This window comes from Mustelus asterias, chromosome 7 (assembly GCF_964213995.1).
Source record: "Mustelus asterias chromosome 7, sMusAst1.hap1.1, whole genome shotgun sequence".
NCBI classification, from domain to species: Eukaryota; Metazoa; Chordata; class Chondrichthyes; order Carcharhiniformes; family Triakidae; genus Mustelus; species Mustelus asterias.
Window position 1 is genome coordinate 58,861,098 of NC_135807.1, and position 21,323 is coordinate 58,882,420.

At 42.0% G+C, this 21,323-nt stretch overlaps 1 protein-coding gene across 4 annotated transcripts in view; it reads right to left on the reverse strand.

Moving 5' to 3' along the window:
- dnaaf11 (dynein axonemal assembly factor 11) overlaps positions 1 to 21,323 on the reverse strand; it is a 63,293-nt gene that overhangs the window by 14,907 nt on the left and 27,063 nt on the right. The window contains exons 6-10 of one of the 4 annotated variants that reach the window (XM_078217062.1): positions 18,342 to 18,521; positions 16,449 to 16,523; positions 12,912 to 12,977; positions 8,444 to 8,513; positions 3,648 to 3,743 (exon numbers count right to left, since the gene is read on the reverse strand). In XM_078217062.1, coding sequence (XP_078073188.1) covers positions 3,648 to 3,743; positions 8,444 to 8,513; positions 12,912 to 12,977; positions 16,449 to 16,523; positions 18,342 to 18,521 — 487 coding nt within the window. The remainder of the gene's footprint in view (positions 1 to 3,647; positions 3,744 to 8,443; positions 8,514 to 12,911; positions 12,978 to 16,448; positions 16,524 to 18,341; positions 18,522 to 21,323) is intronic. The other 3 variants (XM_078217059.1, XM_078217063.1, XM_078217061.1) reach the window with 3 other exon arrangements.

A 21,323-nucleotide genomic window follows, 5' to 3' on the forward strand; every position in this document is an offset into this window, starting at 1 on the left:
GAAATGCTCAACCATTCTGTTGGCAGAATAGCAAATGTTACAGAACAATCCCCTTATTAGCCAAAAATCTGCAGTGGTGGATCCAAGTTTAGTGCCGGCAGGAAAAATAATGCCAAAATCCCTTGCAGAAGAAGTTCATCCATGCAGCAAGCAAGCAAGCCAGCCTATTTTGCCAGGGATCATGTGGAATGGAGTCTGACCAGAGTGGAATGATTAGATAGTTCTCTGTGAAGCAATGTGCAAAGCATGTCAGTATGTTGAAACCTGCAAGAAAGTTAAAAGTATTGTCAATCGAAAGAAGGTGACTTTAACATAGGAAGTGGATAACCATAGTATGAAGTGGAAAGCAGTCATCGCAAAACAATGGGAAATTCTGCCATCAAGTTTGTCCAGCATTTGGAAAGCTAAAGAGAACATTTTGGATCAGTTCAAAAAACAGACATTCTCCCCAGCAAGAGGATGAGAACGGCTGCCTAGCTGAACGTTGAAGAAGCTTTGCTAACATGGTTCGAGGCAACCCATCTCTGGCCCAATCCTGCAGGAAAGGGCAGTTGCCATGGTGAAGAAGCTGGCACCTGTGGAGTTCACCTGCAGTGATGGATGGCTGAACTGTTTCGAGACAAGGCACAACATGCTACAAAGGCTGTACAAATGCTCCAGGAATTCACACTGCAGCAAAACCATTTTTGACTGCATTGAAAACAAAGTGGATTGTATTGTGCATGTCTGAAAACAGCACACAAACAGAAAACATATGTAGAGCTTTTCTCATGCTAATTCTGGGCTTCTTTCAAGGACAACCCATGGCAAACTGAACAAATGGAAAAAATTTTTATTTTACTATTTTACTGTGCTTTTTATTCAGCATTTGAAGCTGAGAACAGAAAGTAATGAATGTTAGAAAGATTAGATATGTAGCATTTCAAATACAGTATAGTATATAAACTGCATTTGTAGGAATATCGAGTTACATAAAGACACATTCATGTGGCAAATTGGGCCTCCTCGGTTCTGCTTAACCCAAATTTGAATGCAGCTCTGCTGGGATTTGACTCATTGTGAATTTACTTCAATAGAGCTGGACATGGGGCATGCCCTATTACAAGAAGCAAAAGAGATTCCGCCTGTTTCAGGTCCCCACCTGTGCCAATTTCATCCACATAATGTGGTTTTTAATTAGAACTCTGTTCAAGAACATTGATTTAAACAAGTCCAACATACATAATGTTGTAATTTTAAAAATGGAGAGAATTGACAATTCTATCTCACCCCCACATACAGAGAGACATCAGAAAAGTATTGTGAGATGAGAGAAAATTGAGGCGCTGAGTAGAAAGAGAAATGGCTCGGAGAAATGAAAGATCTCTAGAAAACTTTTTTAAAAAACAAGGGGAGAAGTTGCAGGGTTGAGAGCTTAGATGGGTAGGGAGTTCTCGAGGGAAGGGGTGAAGTACAGTTCTCTCCTCTATTTGATCGCTTCCTGGCATTTTTCTGATCACCTCCTCCACCTTTATCCATCAGGAGACCAGAATTAGAAGAGCACAGAACCGTGAGGTTTGGGATTGGAGGAGATTACAGAGAAGATAAGGGAAAAGGTCATGAAGGGATTCTATGGTTCATTTGCTGCTGCTTAACCACCAACTACCAAGAAAACACTACATTGGTGCCAACCCAATGTTACACAACCTGGGTGCATTTACTGTTGCCATAAAGCTAGGGTCAACCTGTGCTAGGGAAAGTTTTAATACAACTTAATACCTTCATTCGTGTTTGATATGCACCATTAAAAATGATTCCGCACTGATGTAGCAATACTTGAATTAATTATTTTTAACTATTGATTTTTCTTGGTGGGGGGGGCGGGGGGTGGTTAGAAGATGGTATTAGAGTCATGTGGCGGGATTTTATGGCCTCGCTTGGGCGAGATCGTAAAATCCTATACAAGGCCAATGGAGATTTCCATTCTGGTAGGGTGTCGGCCGTAGAGGTTTACAGCATGGAAACAGGCCCTTCGGCCCAACTTGTCCATGCTGCCCAGTTTTTACCATTAAGCTAGTCCCAATTGCCTGCGTTTGGCCCATATCCCTCTGTAGCAATCTTACCCAGGTAACTGTCTAAATGCTTTTTAAAAGACAAAATTGTACCCACCTCTACTACTGCCTCTGGCAGCTTGTTCCAGACACTCACCATCCTTCGTGTGAAAAAATTGCCCCTATGGACCCTTTTGTATCTCTTCCCTCTCACCTTAAATCTATGTCCTCTAGTTTTAGACTTCCCTAACTTTGGGAAAAGATATTGACTATCTAGCTGATCTATGCCCCTCATTATTTTATATATCTCTATAAGATCACCCCTAAGACTCCTATGCTCCAGGGAAAAAAGTCCCAGTCTATCCAGCCTCCTTTATAACTCAATCCATCAAGTCCTGGTAGCATCCTAGTAAATCTTTTCTGCACTCTTTCTAGTTTAATAATATCCTTCCTTTCTATAATAGGGTGACCAGAACTGTACACAGTATTCCAAGCGTGGCCTTACCAATGTCTTGTACAACTCCAACAAGACATTCCAACTCCTGTATTCAATGTTCTGACCAATGAAACCAAGCATGCTGAATGCCTTCTTCACCACCCTGTCCACCTGTGACTCCATTTTCAAGGAGCTATGAACCTATACCCCTAGATCTCTTTGTTCTATAACTCTCCCCAACGCCCTACCATTAACTGAGTAAGTCCTGCCCTGGTTCGATCTACCAAAATGCATCACCTCGCATTTATCTGAATTAAACTCCGTTTGCCATTCATCAGCCGACTGTCCCAATTGAGCAAAATCAAGGGATTCATTATCAAGTTTACAGATTAGCAGAAATGTTAACAGCCACCAGTGGTGGAGCAGTTAAAATTGGGGATGCTCATGAGGCCAGAATTAGAGGAACATCAAACTCTTGACTGTAGGACTGGAGGAGATTATAGAGAAAGGGAAGGGTGGGACATGAAGGGGTTGGAAGACAAAGATCAGAATTTTAAAGTCGAGGCATAGCTTGACCAGGAGTCAATGCAGGTCAGTGAACACAGGGCTAAGGGTGAACAGGACTTGGTTTAGGTAAAGACACAGGCAGCAGAGTTTTGGATGACCACAAGATTATGGAAGATAGGATGTGGAAGGTCGGCCAGGAGTGCACTGGAATAGTCAAGTCTAGAGGTAACAAGGCCATAATAGAGTATCTAGTAACAGATGAACTGAGGCAAAGGCAGAGTCAGTCAATGTTGCAGAAGTGAAAATAGGCAGTCTCAGTGATTGTTCAGATATGTGTTGGGAAGCTCATTTTGAGATAAATGTGAGACCAAGGATTTGAACAGTTTCACTCAGGCCTTGACATGGAAAGTGATGGAGTCGGTAGCTAGGCAACTGAGTCTGTTGGAGGCACTGAAGACAACTGGCTTCCACTTTGCCAATATTTAATTAGAGCTCATTTCTGCCCACCCAATACTGATTGTCGTGCTGCAGAAGACATTCCCCAGATAAAAATACCAAAATGAGACCAATTTGCCAACACATGACTACAACACATCACAATTTATTAATTTAAAGTTAACATAAAAGTGAAGCAATTAGTGATAAAAGCCATCAGGCATGGTACGATTCTGTACCTTTGGCATTGTAACAAGCAAATGTCCTGTGGTTTGGGATCTCTTTGCAGAACTGCTGTCAGGGTTTACTTCTTTTGGAAGCACCAGCTGAAATACCTAAAATCAATGACAAAACAATGTAATATACCATACCGGCAGAATTATTACAGTTCATTTACTGTCACTATTTATTTTAAAATAAATCACAAATTAAGTTGCCTCATTTTACAATGTATGACTTGGTCATGAACAAAACAGTTAAGTGGATATGGCATAGATTTAAAGAGGTCTAAACTCATTTTTTTTTTAAAATCTGAATTATTTTGCTTTGGGGGAAAGTTCAATTTTGTCACAGAGACAAAGGACAAAATTATGTAATTTGGTACAAGAATCTTGCATACCATGGTAGCAGTGGAAATGTAACTGGATTATAAAGGCCTGAACTAATGTTCTGGAGACAGGTATTCAAATCCCATCACGGCAACAATTTTTATTAATTAAAATAAACCTGGGATAAAAAAGTGCTGGTCTTAATAATTATGATCATGAAACTACTAGATTGCGATAAAAACCCATGTGGCCCCACATTCACATATGCCCTTACCTGGTTTGCCAACACATGACTCCAGACTCTCAGAAATACGGTTAAGTCTCACTTGCCCTCTGAAGTCAGCGTTCCTACTGGACTGCAGAAGTTCAAGATGACAGCAAACCACCTTCTTAAAGGCAAGAAGGGATGGGCAATAAATGGCTTAGCTAGTGTTATGATAGCTATTGGGGATTGCCAATAGATCTCCCCATAGGCCTCGTAGAGTACAAGCTCTCCTATTAAGTGAGTAGTGGCTTGCCCAATAGAGACAGAGCAGTGGGGAGTTTAAAATCAGCTGGCTCCACTCAGGCCGGCAGTCGAGGGACTCCAGGGCAGAAGCGGTACCCGACGCATGTTGTAAATAAAGGATGTTGGTAATGGAAGACTGGTCTCACTCAGCAAGATTATTATAGCCAGTGGTACCCACATCCCATGATCAAATAGAAAAAGGCCCAGTATGCCACGCAGTTGTATCAATCCACCACAGAAAAATCAAATAAAACCAGACAGAAAAACCAGCATTGACTTAAGCACCAGGTACACCAATGCCACATCCTTATTGAATGGCAGAGCAAATTCGAGGGCTGAGGGATCTACTCCTGCTCCTAATTGCATGCTGCCCAAATGACCTGAAAAGTTCTGACATACTTCAGGGGGTTTGTGCCAAAACTGGGAAAGCTGTCACCACAGACTTGTCAATCAACAGCCTGACAGTCATACACATGGAATCATACCTTACAGACAATGTCTTACACACCACCACCACCCCTCGGTATATCCTGCTCCACCAGCAAGACAAACCCAGCAGAGGCTGCAGCACAGTGATAAACAATTGGGAGGGAGGTGCCCTGGGGGTCCTCAGCATCATCTTGGACCCCATGAAGTCTCATGGCATCAGGTCAAACATGGGCAAGGCAACTTTGTGTGATTATCATGTAATGCCTGCCACCGCCACTACCCCATTGCCCCCACCCAGCTGACGAAGCAGTTATCTTGCATGTTGAACACCATTTGGAGGAACCACGGAGGCAGGCACAGAATGTACTCTGGATAGGGGACTTCAATGTCCATAACCAAGAATGGCATGATATCACCACTACTGACTGAGCTGGCCGGGTCCTAAAGGACTTAACTACTAGACTGGGTCTGCGGCAGGTGATGAGGAAACCAACAAGAGGGAAAACATGTTTGACCTCAACCTCACAAACCTGCCTGCTGCAGAGGCATCTGCCCATGACAATTTAGTAGAAGTGACCACTGCGCAGTCCTTCTAGAATAAAGTTCTGTCTTCACATTGAGGATACCTTCCATCATGTTGTATGGTACTACCACTGTGCTAAACGGGAAAGATTTCAAACAGATCTAACAACTCAAGACTGGGCATCCATGAGGTACTGTGGGCCATCAGCAGCAGCACAATTCTACTCAACTACAATCTATAACCTCATGGCCTGGCAAATTCCCCACTCAACCATTACCACCAAGGCAGGGGATCAATCTTGGTTCAATGGAGAGTGCAGGATGGCGTGCCAGGAGTAGCACCAGGCATACCTAAAAATGAATTGTCAACCTGGTGAAGCTACAACACAGGATTACTTGCATGCCAAACAGCTTAAGCAGCAAGTGATAGACAGAGCTAAGTGATTCCACAAACAACAAATCAGATCTAAGCTCTGCAGTCCTCCCACATCCAGTTGTGAATTAAACAACTTACTGGTGGAGGAGGCTCCACAAATATCCCCATCCTCAATGATGGAGGAGCCTAGCACATCTGTGCAGAAGCCAAGGCTGAAGCATTCACAACAATCTTCAGCCAGAAGTGTCGAGTGGATGATCTATTTCAACCTCCTCTGGAGGTCCACAGCATCACACGTGTCAGTCTTCAGCCAATTTGATTCACTCTATGTGATATCAAGAAACAGCTGAAGGCACTCGATACTGCATAGGCAATGGACCCTGACAATTTTCTGGCAATAGTACTAAAGACTTGTGCTCTAGAATGTGTCAAGCCCCTAACCAAGCTGTTCCGTACAGCTACAATACTGGCATCTACCCAGCAAACAAAGAACAAAGAACAATACAGCACAGGAACAGGCCCTTCGGCCCTCCAAGCCCGCGCCGCTCCCCGGTCCAGGATTGAATCCTGAATCCAGGATCCCCGCCCAATTTTCCAGCCTATCGACATACTAATATCCTATCCCCGAGCTGTCCCTCACAGCTATGATGCTTTGTTCATCACAACCTATTAACTCACCCCTACCCCCCCATTCCAGACCATGTGATCTCCAGGGAGAGGCGAAAACCCAGAGTGAAAACCCCAGGGCCAATATGGGGAAAAAAAAAATCTGGGAAATTCCTCTCCGACCCCCTGAGGCGATCGAAACGAGTCCAGGAGATCACACTGGCCCTGATCGGAAAATGCTTCCCAACCCTATTCATTTCCACTTCCACGAACACCATATGAATTCCCTGCCCCCGAGACAGGTTCCCAACTATCCGCAGTCTCGCTCTGTACTGGCACCAGCAAGATGATCATAGAATGAAGCCTTGAAACGAGAAACAAAGAACAATTAGCCCGCACCGCTCCCTGGTCCAAACTAGACCACTCTTTTGTATCCCTCCATTCCCACTCCGTTCATATAGCTGTCTAGATAAGTCTTAAACGTTCCCAGTGTGTCCGCCTCCACCACCTTGCCCGGCAACCCATTCCAGGCCCCCACGACCCTCTGTGTAAAATATGTCCTTCTGATATCTGTGTTAAACCTCCCCCCCTTCACCTTGAACCTATGACCCCTCGTGTACGTCACCACCGACCCGGGGAAAAGCTTCCCACCGTTCACCCTATCTATGCCTTTCATAATTTTATACACCTCTATTAAGTCTCCCCTCATCCTCCGTCTTTCCAAGGAGAACAACCCCAGTTTCCCCAATCTCTCCTCATAACCAAGCCCCTCCATACCAGGCAACATCCTGGTAAACCTCCTCTGTACTCTCTCCAAAGCCTCCACGTCCTTCTGGTAGTGTGGCGACCAGAACTGGACGCAGTATTCCAAATGCGGCCGAACCAACGTTCTATACATCTGCAACATCAGACCCCAACTTTTATACTCTATGCCCCGTCCTATAAAGGCAAGCATGCCATATGCCTTCTTCACCACCTTCTCCACCTGTGGCGTCACCTTCAAAGATCTGTGGACTTGCACACCCAGGTCCCTCTGCGTCTCTACACCCTTTATGGTTCTTCCATTTATCGTGTAGCTCCTCCCTACATTATTCCCACCAAAATGCATCACTTCGCATTTATCAGGATTGAACTCCATCTGCCATTTCTTTGCCCCAATTTCCAGCCTATCTATATCCTTCTGTAGCCTCTGACAATGTTCCTCACTATCTGCAAGTCCTGCCAGTTTTGTGTCGTCCGCAAACTTACTGATCACCCCAGTAACTCCTTCTTCCAGATCATTTATATAAATCACAAAAAGCAGAGGTCCCAATACAGAGCCCTGCGGTACACCACTAGTCACAGGCCTCCAGCCGGAAAAAGACCCTTCCACTACCACCCTCTGTCTTCTATGACCAAGCCAGTTCTCCACCCATCTAGCCACCTCCCCCTTTATCCCCCTTTACATCCAACCTTTTTCACTAGCCTACCATGAGGGACTTTGTCAAACTCTGTGGAGAGAGAAATGGAATTAACATTTCAAATCCGTATGAAGGACATTTCTCTCTCCATTGGTGCTGACAGACCCGCTCAGTTTTTCCAGCATTTTCTGTTTTTATACCACTACCATCTCAAAGGACAAGGGCAGCAAACACTTAGGAACATCACCCCTGTAAATTCCCCTCCAAGCCGCTCATCATCCTTACTTGGAAATATATCAACATTCCTTCACTGTCACTGAGTCAAAATCCTGGAGTTCTCTCCCTAATAGCACAGTAGTGGTTCAAGAAGGCAGCTCATCACCATCGTCTCAAGGGCAATTCTGGATAGGTAATAAATGCTGGTCCAGTCAGTGACTCCCACTTCCCATGAATTAATTTTAAAAACTAACAAATCCTAAAGGCAAAACTGGACAAGTACCTTGAAAAGAAGGTATAATTTTTGTAAAACAGGTGGATGAAACAGGCATACATTGGGTATCTTAGTTCTCGAGATTTCAATGTTTTCATGTTTCGATTGTTATAGTAGTATAGCTGCTGATTGTCTCCACTTATATTAGATACTGACCTTTCCTTTCACCATTACACATACATGGGTTGGCTGTACATCAATATCAAGAAGAGATGTATCCATATGTCTGTGGAATTAATTTTTAAAAATAGATCAGCATTTGCACTAAAATACTGAACCTCACTTTTGTAACACTGTCCACAGAAGAGGATCCCCTGGCTATCTTATTGAGTGCTGTACACTATATTAGTTTTGGAAAAAATACTTCTCGCGTACAAGTAAAACATGACGTTTTCTTGAGAGGAGCACCAATCTCTTAATATTTGTATCATTCTTTTTTTTAAAAGAGTTCAGTGAATAAATTTGTGATATATTTTAATTGCACCTGTGACCCAATAATTCAAGCGTGCTGCCAAAGTTAGTGTGTGACACATTAACCTCGTCTCACTAATAACTTGAATTTTTCCCTAGTACATTGAATAAACAATGAGCTGAGCTATGCAGAGTGCAGAACCATCAACATATGAATTGCATTCATGTGCTTTTAGTTGTGATACTTTTATTGCACAGGGAACTAAGTATAGAATCTACGGTGCAGAAGGAGGCCATTTGGCCCATCGAGCCTGCATCAACAACAATCCCACCCAGGTCCCATCCCCATAACCCCACATATTAACAGTCCTAATTCCCCTGACACTAAGGGGCAATTTATCATGGCCAATCAACCTAACCCGCACATCTTTGGACTGTGGGCAGAAACCGGAGCACATAGAGTCATGGAGGTTTACAGCATGGAAACAGGCCCTTCGGCCCAATTTGTCCATGTTGCCCTTTTTATAAACCCCTAAGCTAATCCCAATTGCCCGCATTTGGCCCCTATCCCTCTATACCCTTCTTACCCATGTAACTATCTAAATGCTTTTTAAAAGACAAAATTGTACCCGCCTCTACTACTGCCTCTGGCAGCTTGTTCCAGACACTCACCACCCTTGTGTGAGAAAACATTGCCCCTCTGGACACTTTTGTATCTCTCCCCTCTCACCTTAAACCTATGCCCTCTAGTTTTAGACTCCCCTACCTTTGAGAAAAGATATTGACTATCAAGCTGATCTGTGCCCCTCATTATTTTATAGACCTCTGTAAGATCACCCCTCAGCCTTCTATGCTCCAGAGAAAAAAGTCCTAGTCTATCCAGCCTCTCCACATAATTCAAACCATCAAGTCCGGGTAGCATCCTAGTAAATCTTTTCTGCACTGTTTCTAGTTTAATAATATCCTTTCTATAATATGGTGACCAGAACTGTACACAGTATTCCAAGTATGGCCTTACCAATGTATTGTACAACTTCAACAAGACGTCCCAACTCCTGTATTCAATGTTCTGACCGATGAAACCAAGCATGCTGAATGCCTTCTTCGCCACCCTGTCCACCGGTGACTCCACTTTCAAGGAGCTATGAACATGTACCCCTAGATCTCCTTGTTCTGTAACTCTCCCCAACGCCCTACCATTAACTGAGTAAGTCCTGCCCTGGTTAAATCTACCAAAATGCGTCACTTCGCATTTATCTAAATTAAACTCCATCTGCCATTCGTCAGCCCACTGGCCCAATTGATCAAGATCCTGTTGCAATCGGAGATAACTTTCTTCACTGTCCACTATGCCACCAATCTTGGTATTATTTGCAAACTTACTAACCATGCCTCCTATATTCTCATCCAAATCATGAATATAAATGGCAAATAACAGTGGACCCAGCACAGATCCCTGAGGCACACCGCTGGTCACAGGCCTCCAGTTTGAAAAACAACCCTCTACAACCACCCTCTGGCTTCTGTCAAGAAGCCAATTTTGTATCCATTTAGATACCTCAACCTGGATCCTGAGAGATTTAACCTTATGCAACAACTTACCATGCGGTACCTTGTCAAAGGCCTTGCTAAAGTCCATGTAGACAACATCTGCCCTCATCTACCTTTTTGGTTACCCCTTCAAAAAAGCACATGGAAGAAACCCATGCAGACATGGGGAGAACGTGCAAACTTCACACAGACAGTCACCTGAGGCCGGAATTGAACCCGGGTCCTTGGCGCTGTGAGGCAGCAGTGCTAACCACTGTGCCACCATACCGCCCCAAAGTAAAATAGTGAAAAAGTGAAATTAAAAATTAACCCCAAATAATCTGTGACTTGCTTAAGGTACCTGTACATGATTATTTGACAAATGTTACAGATGCACCTTAGGAAACCTACAATAATTCTAAAGTATGGATGTAAAGGGGGATAAAGGGGGAGGTGGCTAGATGGGTGGAGAACTGGCTTGGTCATAGAAGACAGAGGGTGGTAGTGGAAGGGTCTTTTTCCGGCTGGAGGCCTGTGACTAGTGGTGTACTGCAGGGCTCTGTATTGGGACCTCTGCTGTTTGTGATTTATATAAATGATCTGGAAGAAGGAGTAACTGGGGTGATCAGTAAGTTTGCGGACGACACAAAACTGGCAGGACTTGCAGATAGTGAGGAACATTGTCAGAGGCTACAGAAGGATATAGATAGGCTGGAAATTTGGGCAAGGAAATGGCAGATGGAGTTCAATCCTGATAAATGCGAAGTGATGCATTTTGGTGGGAATAATGTAGGGAGGAGCTACACGATAAATGGAAGAACCATAAAGGGTGTAGAGACGCAGAGGGACCTGGGTGTGCAAGTCCACAGATCTTTGAAGGTGACGTCACAGGTGGAGAAGGTGGTGAAGAAGGCATATGGCATGCTTGCCTTTATAGGACGGGGCATAGAGTATAAAAGTTGGGGTCTGATGTTGCAGATGTATAGAACGTTGGTTCGGCCGCATTTGGAATACTGCGTCCAGTTCTGGTCGCCACACTACCAGAAGGACGTGGAGGCTTTTGAGAGAGTACAGAGGAGGTTTACCAGGATGTTGCCTGGTATGGAGGGGCTTGGTTATGAGGAGAGATTGGGGAAACTGGGGTTGTTCTCCTTGGAAAGACGGAGGATGAGGGGAGACTTAATAGAGGTGTATAAAATTATGAAAGGCATAGATAGGGTGAACGGTGGGAAGCTTTTCCCCAGGTCGGTGGTGACGTTCACGAGGGGTCATAGGTTCAAGGTGAAGGGGGGAGGTTTAACACAGATATCAGAAGGACATATTTTACACAGAGGGTCGTGGGGGCCTGGAATGTGTTGCCGGGCAAGGTGGTGGAGGCGGACACACTGGGAACGTTTAAGACTTATCTAGACAGCTATATGAACGGAGTGGGAATGGAGGGATACAAAAGAGTGGTCTAGTTTGGACCAGGGAGCGGCGCGGGCTAATTGTTCCTTGTTTCTCGTTTCAAGGCTCCATTCTATGATCATCTTGCTGGTGCCAGTACAGAGCGAGACTGCGGATAGTTGGGAACCTGTCTCGGGGGCAGGGAATTCATATGGTGTTCGTGGAAGTGGAAATGACTAGGGTTGGGAAGCATTTTCCGATCAGGGCCAGTGTGATCTCCTGGACTCGTTTCGATCGCCTCAGGGGGTCGGAGAGGAATTTCCCAGATTTTTTTTCCCCATATTGGCCCTGGGGTTTTCACTCTGGGTTTTCGCCTCTCCCTGGAGATCACATGGTCTGGAATGGTGGGGTGGGGGTGAGTTAATAGGTTGTGATGAACAAAGCATCGTAGCTGTGAGGGACAGCTCGGTGGATAGGATATTGGTATGTCGATAGGCTGGAAAATTGGGCGGGGATCCTGGATTCAGGATTCAATCCTGGACCGGGGAGCGGCGCGGGCTTGGAGGGCCGAGGGGCCTGTTCCTGTGCTGTATTGTTCTTTGTTCTTTGTTTGTAAACAGCAGGATACTGCTTATGGTATATTTAGATTGTAGCTCATGTTTTCAGCATATGGAACAAGTCAATGATTGCTTTCTTTGCCTTTCATTCAATTGCAGGTACATACACCTGTAGCTCTAAATTCTGGTGTGATACAGTTGAGTAGGTAATACTGCTGCCTCACCAGCCTGGCATTCCTCTGTTTCCCCTCCACTTGTTCCTCCAAAAGCAAAAACAATGGGAAAATTGACATGGGGGAAAATTCCACTCTGTCTGAAAATATGGGAATAAATGGAATGGCGGTCCTCAACAAAGGACATAAAAGACAGATGACAATTGAGTTGCCAAATAATATAAAAATTATTGAAAATCATAAAAGAACTAGTTTTTATGTGCTGTAAGAGTTTGGGGCCTGATCTAATTAATCCCTTCTTGAATTCCAAAATGATACATTGTGATATTGGTGATTGTGGTTATATTTTATCCAGCACATCTGGCCCTGATCAGGGTGTCTGGCAACTCCGAATACTCGCTTTCTATGGGAGTGAATGTGATTAATGCTCTCAACTAGTATCAGAAAATGTCAACTTGTACTTCAAATCTGTACATTATTATGTTCTGAAAAATCACAAATTTAATTTTCAGGTGGCTAGAGTCTGTCATTGTTTATTTGATTGCTGTATTATGTTGCAAAGCTAACCTGTAAACAGCAAGATCCAGGATGAATTGATTATTTTCTTCATCATCGGTCAATGTGAAATCAATCCTGTGAAGAGAAACAGAAGTTCACCCCTCAATTTCTAAGCATACCCTTCTTCAACTATGGTACATAGCAAGAAATCTAACTGGACAGACTCTGGCTTATTCCATCAAGTTATAATGCGAAATATCATAATGGTCCAGATTTTGCGGCAAAAGCAATGGTGAAGCTATCAGCTCCTATTTGAGGAGTAAATTAGGCAGCAACTTCCAGCGACCATACATGCGCAGTTAAACATGGAATGAAGTAATCACTATCTGAGTTGTCTGTTCCTCCAGAAGTTTCACTATATCACCAAGGCATTTGACATTAAAACACACTGAACATTGCGATGTTACATCATTTGTGTGATGTACACTAAACCTGCCAGAAAAAGTTGGGAATTGTTTATTCCAGTGTAAGCAAGTTTTAACAATGTGGCAAATCTAATTTATTGCCAAATAACTTCTCTGACACCAAACCTTATATTTATAAATGTGGAGTTGCATTCCTTCAGGTTTCACTTAATGTTAGATTTTTTAAAAAAATGAAAACTTAAATAATTTAACAAAAACCTGTTCTATGTCTCGCTCTTAATCCCATCTCTTTACTTACTTTCTGTACATGATTTGGCACTAAAATAATTATTCTAACATACACATGGGTAGAAAGAAAGATGAGGTTCTTCAGGCTGGCTTTAGAGAGCCAGGAAAGAAATTAGTAAGCAGAACCTCAAAAGTAATCTCCGGATTCAGATCCATGGGCTAAATTTTACCATCTGTCTAGGGATGAATGGGGAGGTGGTCTTTAAAATGGCGAGTGACAGTGGGTAAGGGGACGGTGGAGGGCCAGTCACTGTCCAAGCACCATGGAATTTTGTCAGCAGCGGGCAAGATAGCCCTCCCACTCAAACAAATTGAAGTCCTTAATTGGCCAATTCAAGGCCACTTCCCACAACTGGCATTTTGCCAGGGGTTGGTGGGTCGATTGTCACATGGAAAGGCTGCTCAGTAAAACCTGGCAGCCTCCCTGTGGACTGCTTGGGCAACCCCTTGATCGAGCACTTTGTGGACCATGGAGGATTCCCTGCTTTGACAAGGGCTGCACCAACAGAAACCCTATTTACCTCACCAAATCCCCATCAGGACCTGGTGATTGGCCCCAGCTACACCCAACTGCACTTATCTTGTTGGAGGTCAGCATCCATTTTGACAACTGCAATCCCAGCAAGGCCACCTCTCCCAGTGGTACTGATTGTCATGCTTGGGAGTGGGCCCCATCTCTAAAAAAGGGCCGAAAACCATGGAGCCGGGCAAGTTAATTGCCTGAACGCCATAAAATATGGCTGAGGTTGCTTTGATGTCAAGTCCCCACTATGCTGACAAAATTCAGCCCTATGTCTCCATTTAGCCAAGCACTAGCACTGAAAGAGTAGGAAATATATAGAGTCAGGGATCACGAGATATTGATCTGGCCTGGCAGGAGGATGAATGCATTGCATCTATTTTAATTGGGCAGGTTAAATCATTCGAAGTCAATGATTCCGTTAAACTGAATTCCATTGGCTTTGCCATTTACAGAGTTTAAGAAAGAATTCCCTAAGTGCTTAAGTTGTAAGAATAGTTGGCCAGGAGTCTGGAACCATCTTGCCGATGAAGCCTCACTAAAAGAATGGCTGGCGAGGGACCACACATGATGGCCAGGGACATAGTCATTGTGGTGATCACATGGAGATTGCACTCCTAACCAGGGAAGAATAGGTAATGCACCTGCTGCGTTTTGATCCCACTGTTCAGACATTAGAATGTATCAGGTCTTGCTGATACTGGATAAAATATAACCACAATCACCAATATCACAATGTATCATTTTGGAATTCAAGAAGGGATTAATTAGATCAGGCCCCAAACTCTTACAGCACATAAAAAAACCCAACAAGAGAAGGAGCAATTCTGGATTTAGTTTAAGGGAATAAAATTAGGCAGCCAGAAGTGGTATTGCTGAGGGAATATTTTGGTCATAGTGATCTTAATTCAGTTAGTTTCAATGTAGTTATGGAAAGGGGCAAAGATAGAACAGGAGAAGAAGTTCTCAATTAGGGAAATTTCAATTTTACTAAACTGAGATGTGACCAGCAAAAGTAGACTGGAAACAGCTATTTGAAGGTAAATTAATAACAGAGCCATGAGAGGCATTCAAGGAGGAAATAGTGAGAGTTCAGAATATATATGTTTCCAAAATGAAAAAGCATCCTTTGCCAATGATTTTAAAACTACAACCTATGTATTGACCCTATGCCAGAGGGAATAATTTTTCTTTGTCCATTCTACTGAAACCTAGCATCTATGAGGTTCACTCCTTAACCTTCTTCGTTCAATAGTGAACGATCTCGAGTTATCCAACCTCTTCTCATAACTGATGTCCTTTATCCATGCAATATCCCGATGAAACTCCTCTAAACCCTTCCTGTATCCAGAATTGTCCACAATACTCCAGCTGATTTACAGACTATTAACTAGTGATTTATAAAGTGTACATTCTATTCCTCTATAATGGAAAATAACCCTTATGCTTTCAGTCTTAACTCTCAAATCAGTCTAATCCCCTCTTCATTTAGCTGGCTCCTATTTTAATAACTAAAATTCCCTTTATAATGCTACACTTTACTATTGGTATTCTAGTCTGTTCACAAAGTTTCCTGTCCTCTTCTACCTGTTTCCCTGGAGGCCATGATCTTGCTGTATCCAAATTGCTTCAACTTGCTCCTCCTGATCAATAGCTTTCCTTGGAATCTAAATTATGTCCTATTTTACAAACAGAGATACATAACCTCCTTCACAAGCAACTTCAAACAGTATTTTGCAAGACCTTTAGGAAAGAAAACCTACCATTCTTACCTGATCTGGCCTACACGTAACTCCAGGTCCATAGCAAATGGCCTCTGAAATGGCCTAGCAAACCACTCAGTTAGGGATGGGTAATAAATGCTGGCTCAGCAAGCAACACCCACATCCCCTGAACGAATAAAAAAAAACCCTGTTGTCCAAAAAACAAACAATCTTGTATCTACGCTGCTACCACCCCTTTAATCCCATTAGCTTCAATTTTATAACAAACTGTGCTTTTTGCATGTATCATTATATTGTGAAAAACTGCTAAAGACTGTTTGATCAAAATGTTCTATCAATTATAAAAGTGTATATGAAAAAATCCCTCGTTTCATTAAATTTGAAACCTATTCAATACTTTCCTTGCACAAACTAAAAGGGTAGGCATTTGTTCCTGTCCGTGGCACTGCCTGCTCCTGGGAATCAATGCAAATCTGCACAGTATTGCAAACAAATAATAGCTCCCCGGGTTGATGGCTAGTCTGAATTATAACAGTAGTTAACTACAACTAAAGGGTGAATTTTTAACATGCGAATCGTGTTAAAATGGCTTTCTATTACGTCAAACATAAATACTCTATTTTGACAGTGGAATAATTATGTCACATACTTAGACTCATTAATATTCAGGACTCGTCCCTCAGCGGTGATAAGTGGTCGCCGTGGTTTTTGTTTCTTCTGATTTCTGAAAGGAAATTGATAAATTCAATAAACAAGTTTGTATCTGATTAAACAAGCAGCTGTTCAAAATGTTTGTTAATAATCCCAGATTCCTTCTCCTCTGACAAGTGATGACTCATGTGGACTATTTCAGACACCAGTAGCACTCATACCTCACCAGAATGTCCATTCCTTTCAAGCAAGAACTCAGCATGTGTGGTAAGTTATTTAACCAATACTATGAATATAGAATGTATATACATGCTCTTCCTATGGAGGTGACTGGACAGGAATTCACAACATGGATCCTGGCTGATCCAAGACCGATAATAGTGTCCCCATTGTCAGTTGCTAATGTAACCCCAATCAGAGCTCACAACATGGGAGATCACAGCTTAAGGGGCTCACTACTCCATCATGTAGTAAAGTAACTCGCTGAGCCATCAGAAAATGCCCAATTGCTTATTCTCAAAGTCAGAAAATTGTCATGATTTAAAATGCATGTAAAATTCAGATAAATATACAAATAAATTTATTGCCTGCTTCCTCAGTGTTCACTATCTGAAGTTACTGTGTTACCATGTAGAGTTTTTAAGTTTTATAGTAATAGACAGCTCTTGCAGTATTAAGCTATTCATGTAACCATCCATACAATAGCATTCAAAACAACTGCCACAGTGACTGGCTGCCTATTGTGCAACTTGATCAATCTTTGGAAAAAACTATAATTATTTGATTCTGGGAGGGGAATAAGTAATCTTAAACAGACATCAAATTACAGGAAAATACCTGGGAAAGGCAATGACTGCAACCCACCCCTCCCCCATCCAAAAACAATAAAAGGAGTGAAGTTTGTTGAAAGGTACTCCATAAGTATAAATGTGATTAGGAAAAAAATACACATTTAAGTTGAACAATTAGAAGTTTTCTTTGACTTTAAAATCTATAAATCTTGTTCGTTTTTTAGGGAATGTTCATGAAAATAAAATATGCTTTAAGGAGGATAGTTAGGAAACAGAAGTGATGCTGCTTGACATCTCAATACCCATTGCTGGTGAAGGGAAAAGTAACAATGAAAATTGGCCAGAGTACTCAGTCCTCGTCAGCGTCCAGAAATTCTTCTCAGAAGTGTATGTTTGCACTGAGTTGAGATATTATTGGGTTCATCTGCAGTTCCCCCTGTGATAAAACTGTCAGCCAGTACTTTGTGTTGCCACTTGCACAAAAAGTTGCTTTTTTGGAAGATAACTGGTACCAATGGAACCTTAGCCAGTAAGGTTAGCTTAGTTGGTTGGATGGTTGGTTTGTGATGCAGAGCAATGCCAACAACACGAGTTCAATTCCTGTAGTGGCTGAGGCTATTCATGATCTTCTCAACCTTGCCACTCGCCTGAGATTAAGTGATCCTCAGGTTAAATCATCAGCAGTCAGCTCTCCTGCTCAAAGGGGAGAGCAGCCTATGGTCATCTGGGACGATGGGCACTTTATCTTTAGCCAGTAGGAACTCAAGAAGTGAATTGACAGAAAGTGCAAAGGAAAAAAATAATATACGGACTTGTCTTTCTATACAGAAAACCAAAAACAGGATATACAAACAAACTTTCTAACCTCTACATCTCCCTGTGCCTTAATTAATTGAGTTGATTCCAGTTAAATCGAAATCCATTTTACTCAAAATCCTCAGATAAGGTAGACATTTGGAAGCTATTATATCTGGTATCTATTTTTCAGACAACATTAGGTTTGATCAATAAATATGGTACAAATTATTTCTGGAATCTTTAAGCTTATTAATTTAAACAGCTATTTGAAAGAACAATCTCTTTACTAATTCTCATGTTACTTGTCTTTGTCTTTCAATTTCCGATTCTTCTCAATGTGTCTATGGACTTCCAGTCTGGATTCTGGTGTGTAAAGTGTAGGCTCCTCCCAGAATTTCCTGTTCATTTCATCTTCATCTTCGTTCATTTGATCTTTATTCTCTTCCCCATCGCTGTTGCTTTGCTTATTTTCGATATTCTCTCTAACCAAAAGAGATAAATGTCAGAAATAAAACATCACAAAGGAATTTTCAAAAACAAAAAAGTTAAACCTGTCAATTTTCTGATCCTGTTGTTAAGAAGATATGGAGACCGACAAATATATAATCTGACAACCTGGCATTTTAATAGAAAAATTTGTTTGTAATAAAAGATTATTCAAAGTCAACCACAAATTTAAAGCATTGCATCATCAAAAATTATTCTGTTGATCAGCTGGTGCCATGGTCTGGTTTGGAAAAATACTTTCTTCTTTGGTACAAAATTCCCATGATGGGGAATCAAGATATGATAAATTTGGTTTGTTTGTGAAATAAGAGACATTACTAATATTGCAGTGTTAAAATATTGCATTCATCTTCAAATTATTGTATATATCAATAAGAAAGAATGGAATAGACTTACGTTTCAAGTAACGAAGTGGGTCAAGTGAGTGACCTGGAAGGAATCAAACAGCCGAGGAAACTGACCAAACCCAATTACTCCCACATTGAAAATAAACAGAGAAGTTCAGGATCAAGTTACTGGTATAGAATTCACTCACTTCAATAGTCAAAGAGTGACCAAGTCTAGATTAATTAGTGGAAGAAACAGAAGATTAAACAGTGGACTAGCAGTAGATGTTTAAATACAAGCTGGATAAGGTACAGGTTAAATAAATACATTTAAAAAATAAGTATTTGATAAATATACAGCTGTACAAAAGAAAAGGTACAGAATAAAACAAAGAAATAAAATAGGAAAGTGAATATGGGAACTGCAGCAAATCCTGAGCAGGATGCGGAAGAACTATTTCTGGAATTGACTATTCAAAAATAATTAGACTAAAAGTAGGAAAATCACCAAGCCCAAATTGTATTGATCCTAGATAAGTGAACATTGCAGAAGAGATACTGCAGATACAAACTGTAATTTTCACAACACCATTCAAATCAAAATGTCACCAAGAGTGAAAAATATTTACCCTGTTCAGGAAGGAGAGGAAACTATAGGCTAATTAGTCATCTCAAATGTAGGGAAATGTTAAATCTATATTAGGAAAGGGCTAATAACTAACAGCTGATTTGTACAGAGCAAATAGCACTTGACTTATTTAACTCAACTGACATTTCGGTGTAATACTGAAGGTATGTTGCACTGTCAGGGGTGCTATCTTTTGGCAGCATTCAAACAGCAGGGTTCTCCTGGTGCTCTAGCCAATATTTATCCCTCAACTAACATCTCTATGAAAAAAGCTTATCTGGTCACCGATCTTAATGCTGTTTATGGAAGCTCACTCTGTATAAATAGTCTATGTTTCCCTACAGCAAGTGGCGACATTTCAAAATACGATGTTGGTTGTGAAGCATTTTGGAATGTTCTAGATCATGAAAGGTGCGACATAAATAAAGAAAAACAAACATTTATGTTTATCCCCCAATTTTCTCCCTACTGGGGTTTAATTCTGCAGGTGCAAGCAATCTCGCCAGTGCCTTGTCCAAGTGGCAAGTTTCTCATGGGACAGGGAAAGCAAAGGTAAAAGCCTTACAGCTGAGGTTAATCCTGTTCTTGTTTGAAATCGAACAAAAACTTTTGGGAAAAAGAACAGCAAGTCAAGCATTATGGAGAGAAATAGGTAGGGTTAACATTTTATGCCTACAACACTTCATTAGAACTATAAGATGTTGCAGAGCCAGGGAAAGGAGGATGGGAAAAGACTGATTGTTTGCAACTTTGGTGTCATATCTAATGGATCATGAATGCACTTCAGATGTTTAGCAAAGCGATCACTGAACCTGCATTTTCTCTTCCTGTTGTGGAGGAGACTGCACTTCGAGCAGTAGGCACACTAGCTTGAAAGAAGTTGCAGCAAATCAATGTCTCACAAGAAAGGAGTGTTTGGGCTGATATGATGGTATGGGAGGAAGTGAAAAGGAAAATGGCACATCTTCTTCACTTCTACAAGAATTGAGAACAGGTGCTAGGGTTGATAGAGAAGTGGATCAGTTGTCACATGGGAGAAATTTGTTATCTAATACTGAAGAAGTGGCAGAGGTGTTTGGTAATTGGATCATGTTGAAGATGTTGGCAATGGTGGAGGAAGGGGCTATCAAACGTGGAGGCTGGTGGAAGAGAATGCAAGGAAATGGAGATGCTATAATGATTCCAAGAGGAAGGACAGGGGTAGAAATAGAAGTGCTGTAAAGGAACATGGTCCATAACCCAGCTAACACAATGAAAGGATGGCTGAAAAAAGTAAGACCAATGCCCTCGAGCACTGATCTTGTCAAAATATGTGGGGTGAAGGGAGGGCACCGAACTAACATGCGGCCAGAGACTGCTACCTTGTGCATGGTCCTTAAGCACCAACACTCAAGTTTTATCAGATGTACATCTTTTGGTTTAGCACAGAGATTTGAGGTACAGCCGCAGGAGCATTGACATTGCTGACATAAATATGAAGGGTCGAGCTTCAATGTTACTAATTGCCATGAATCAGAACCGACAACATCAGTGTGATAATGTGCAGAGTGATCGCTGTATAACATGCAAGCATGTGACAGCATGTCACATCAAACAAAGCTTCTGGTTGTTGAATATAATCATCTCAGCCCCAGGACATCGCTCCAGGAATTTCTTAGGACAGTGTACAAGGCCCATTCATCTTCAGCTGATTCATTTATGAGTATCCCTCTATCATACAGTCAGAAGGAGGGATACTCACTGATGATTGCAAAGTGTCCAGTTCCATTACAACTACTCAGATAATGAAGAAGTCCATGCCAGCATGCAGCAAGATCTTGACA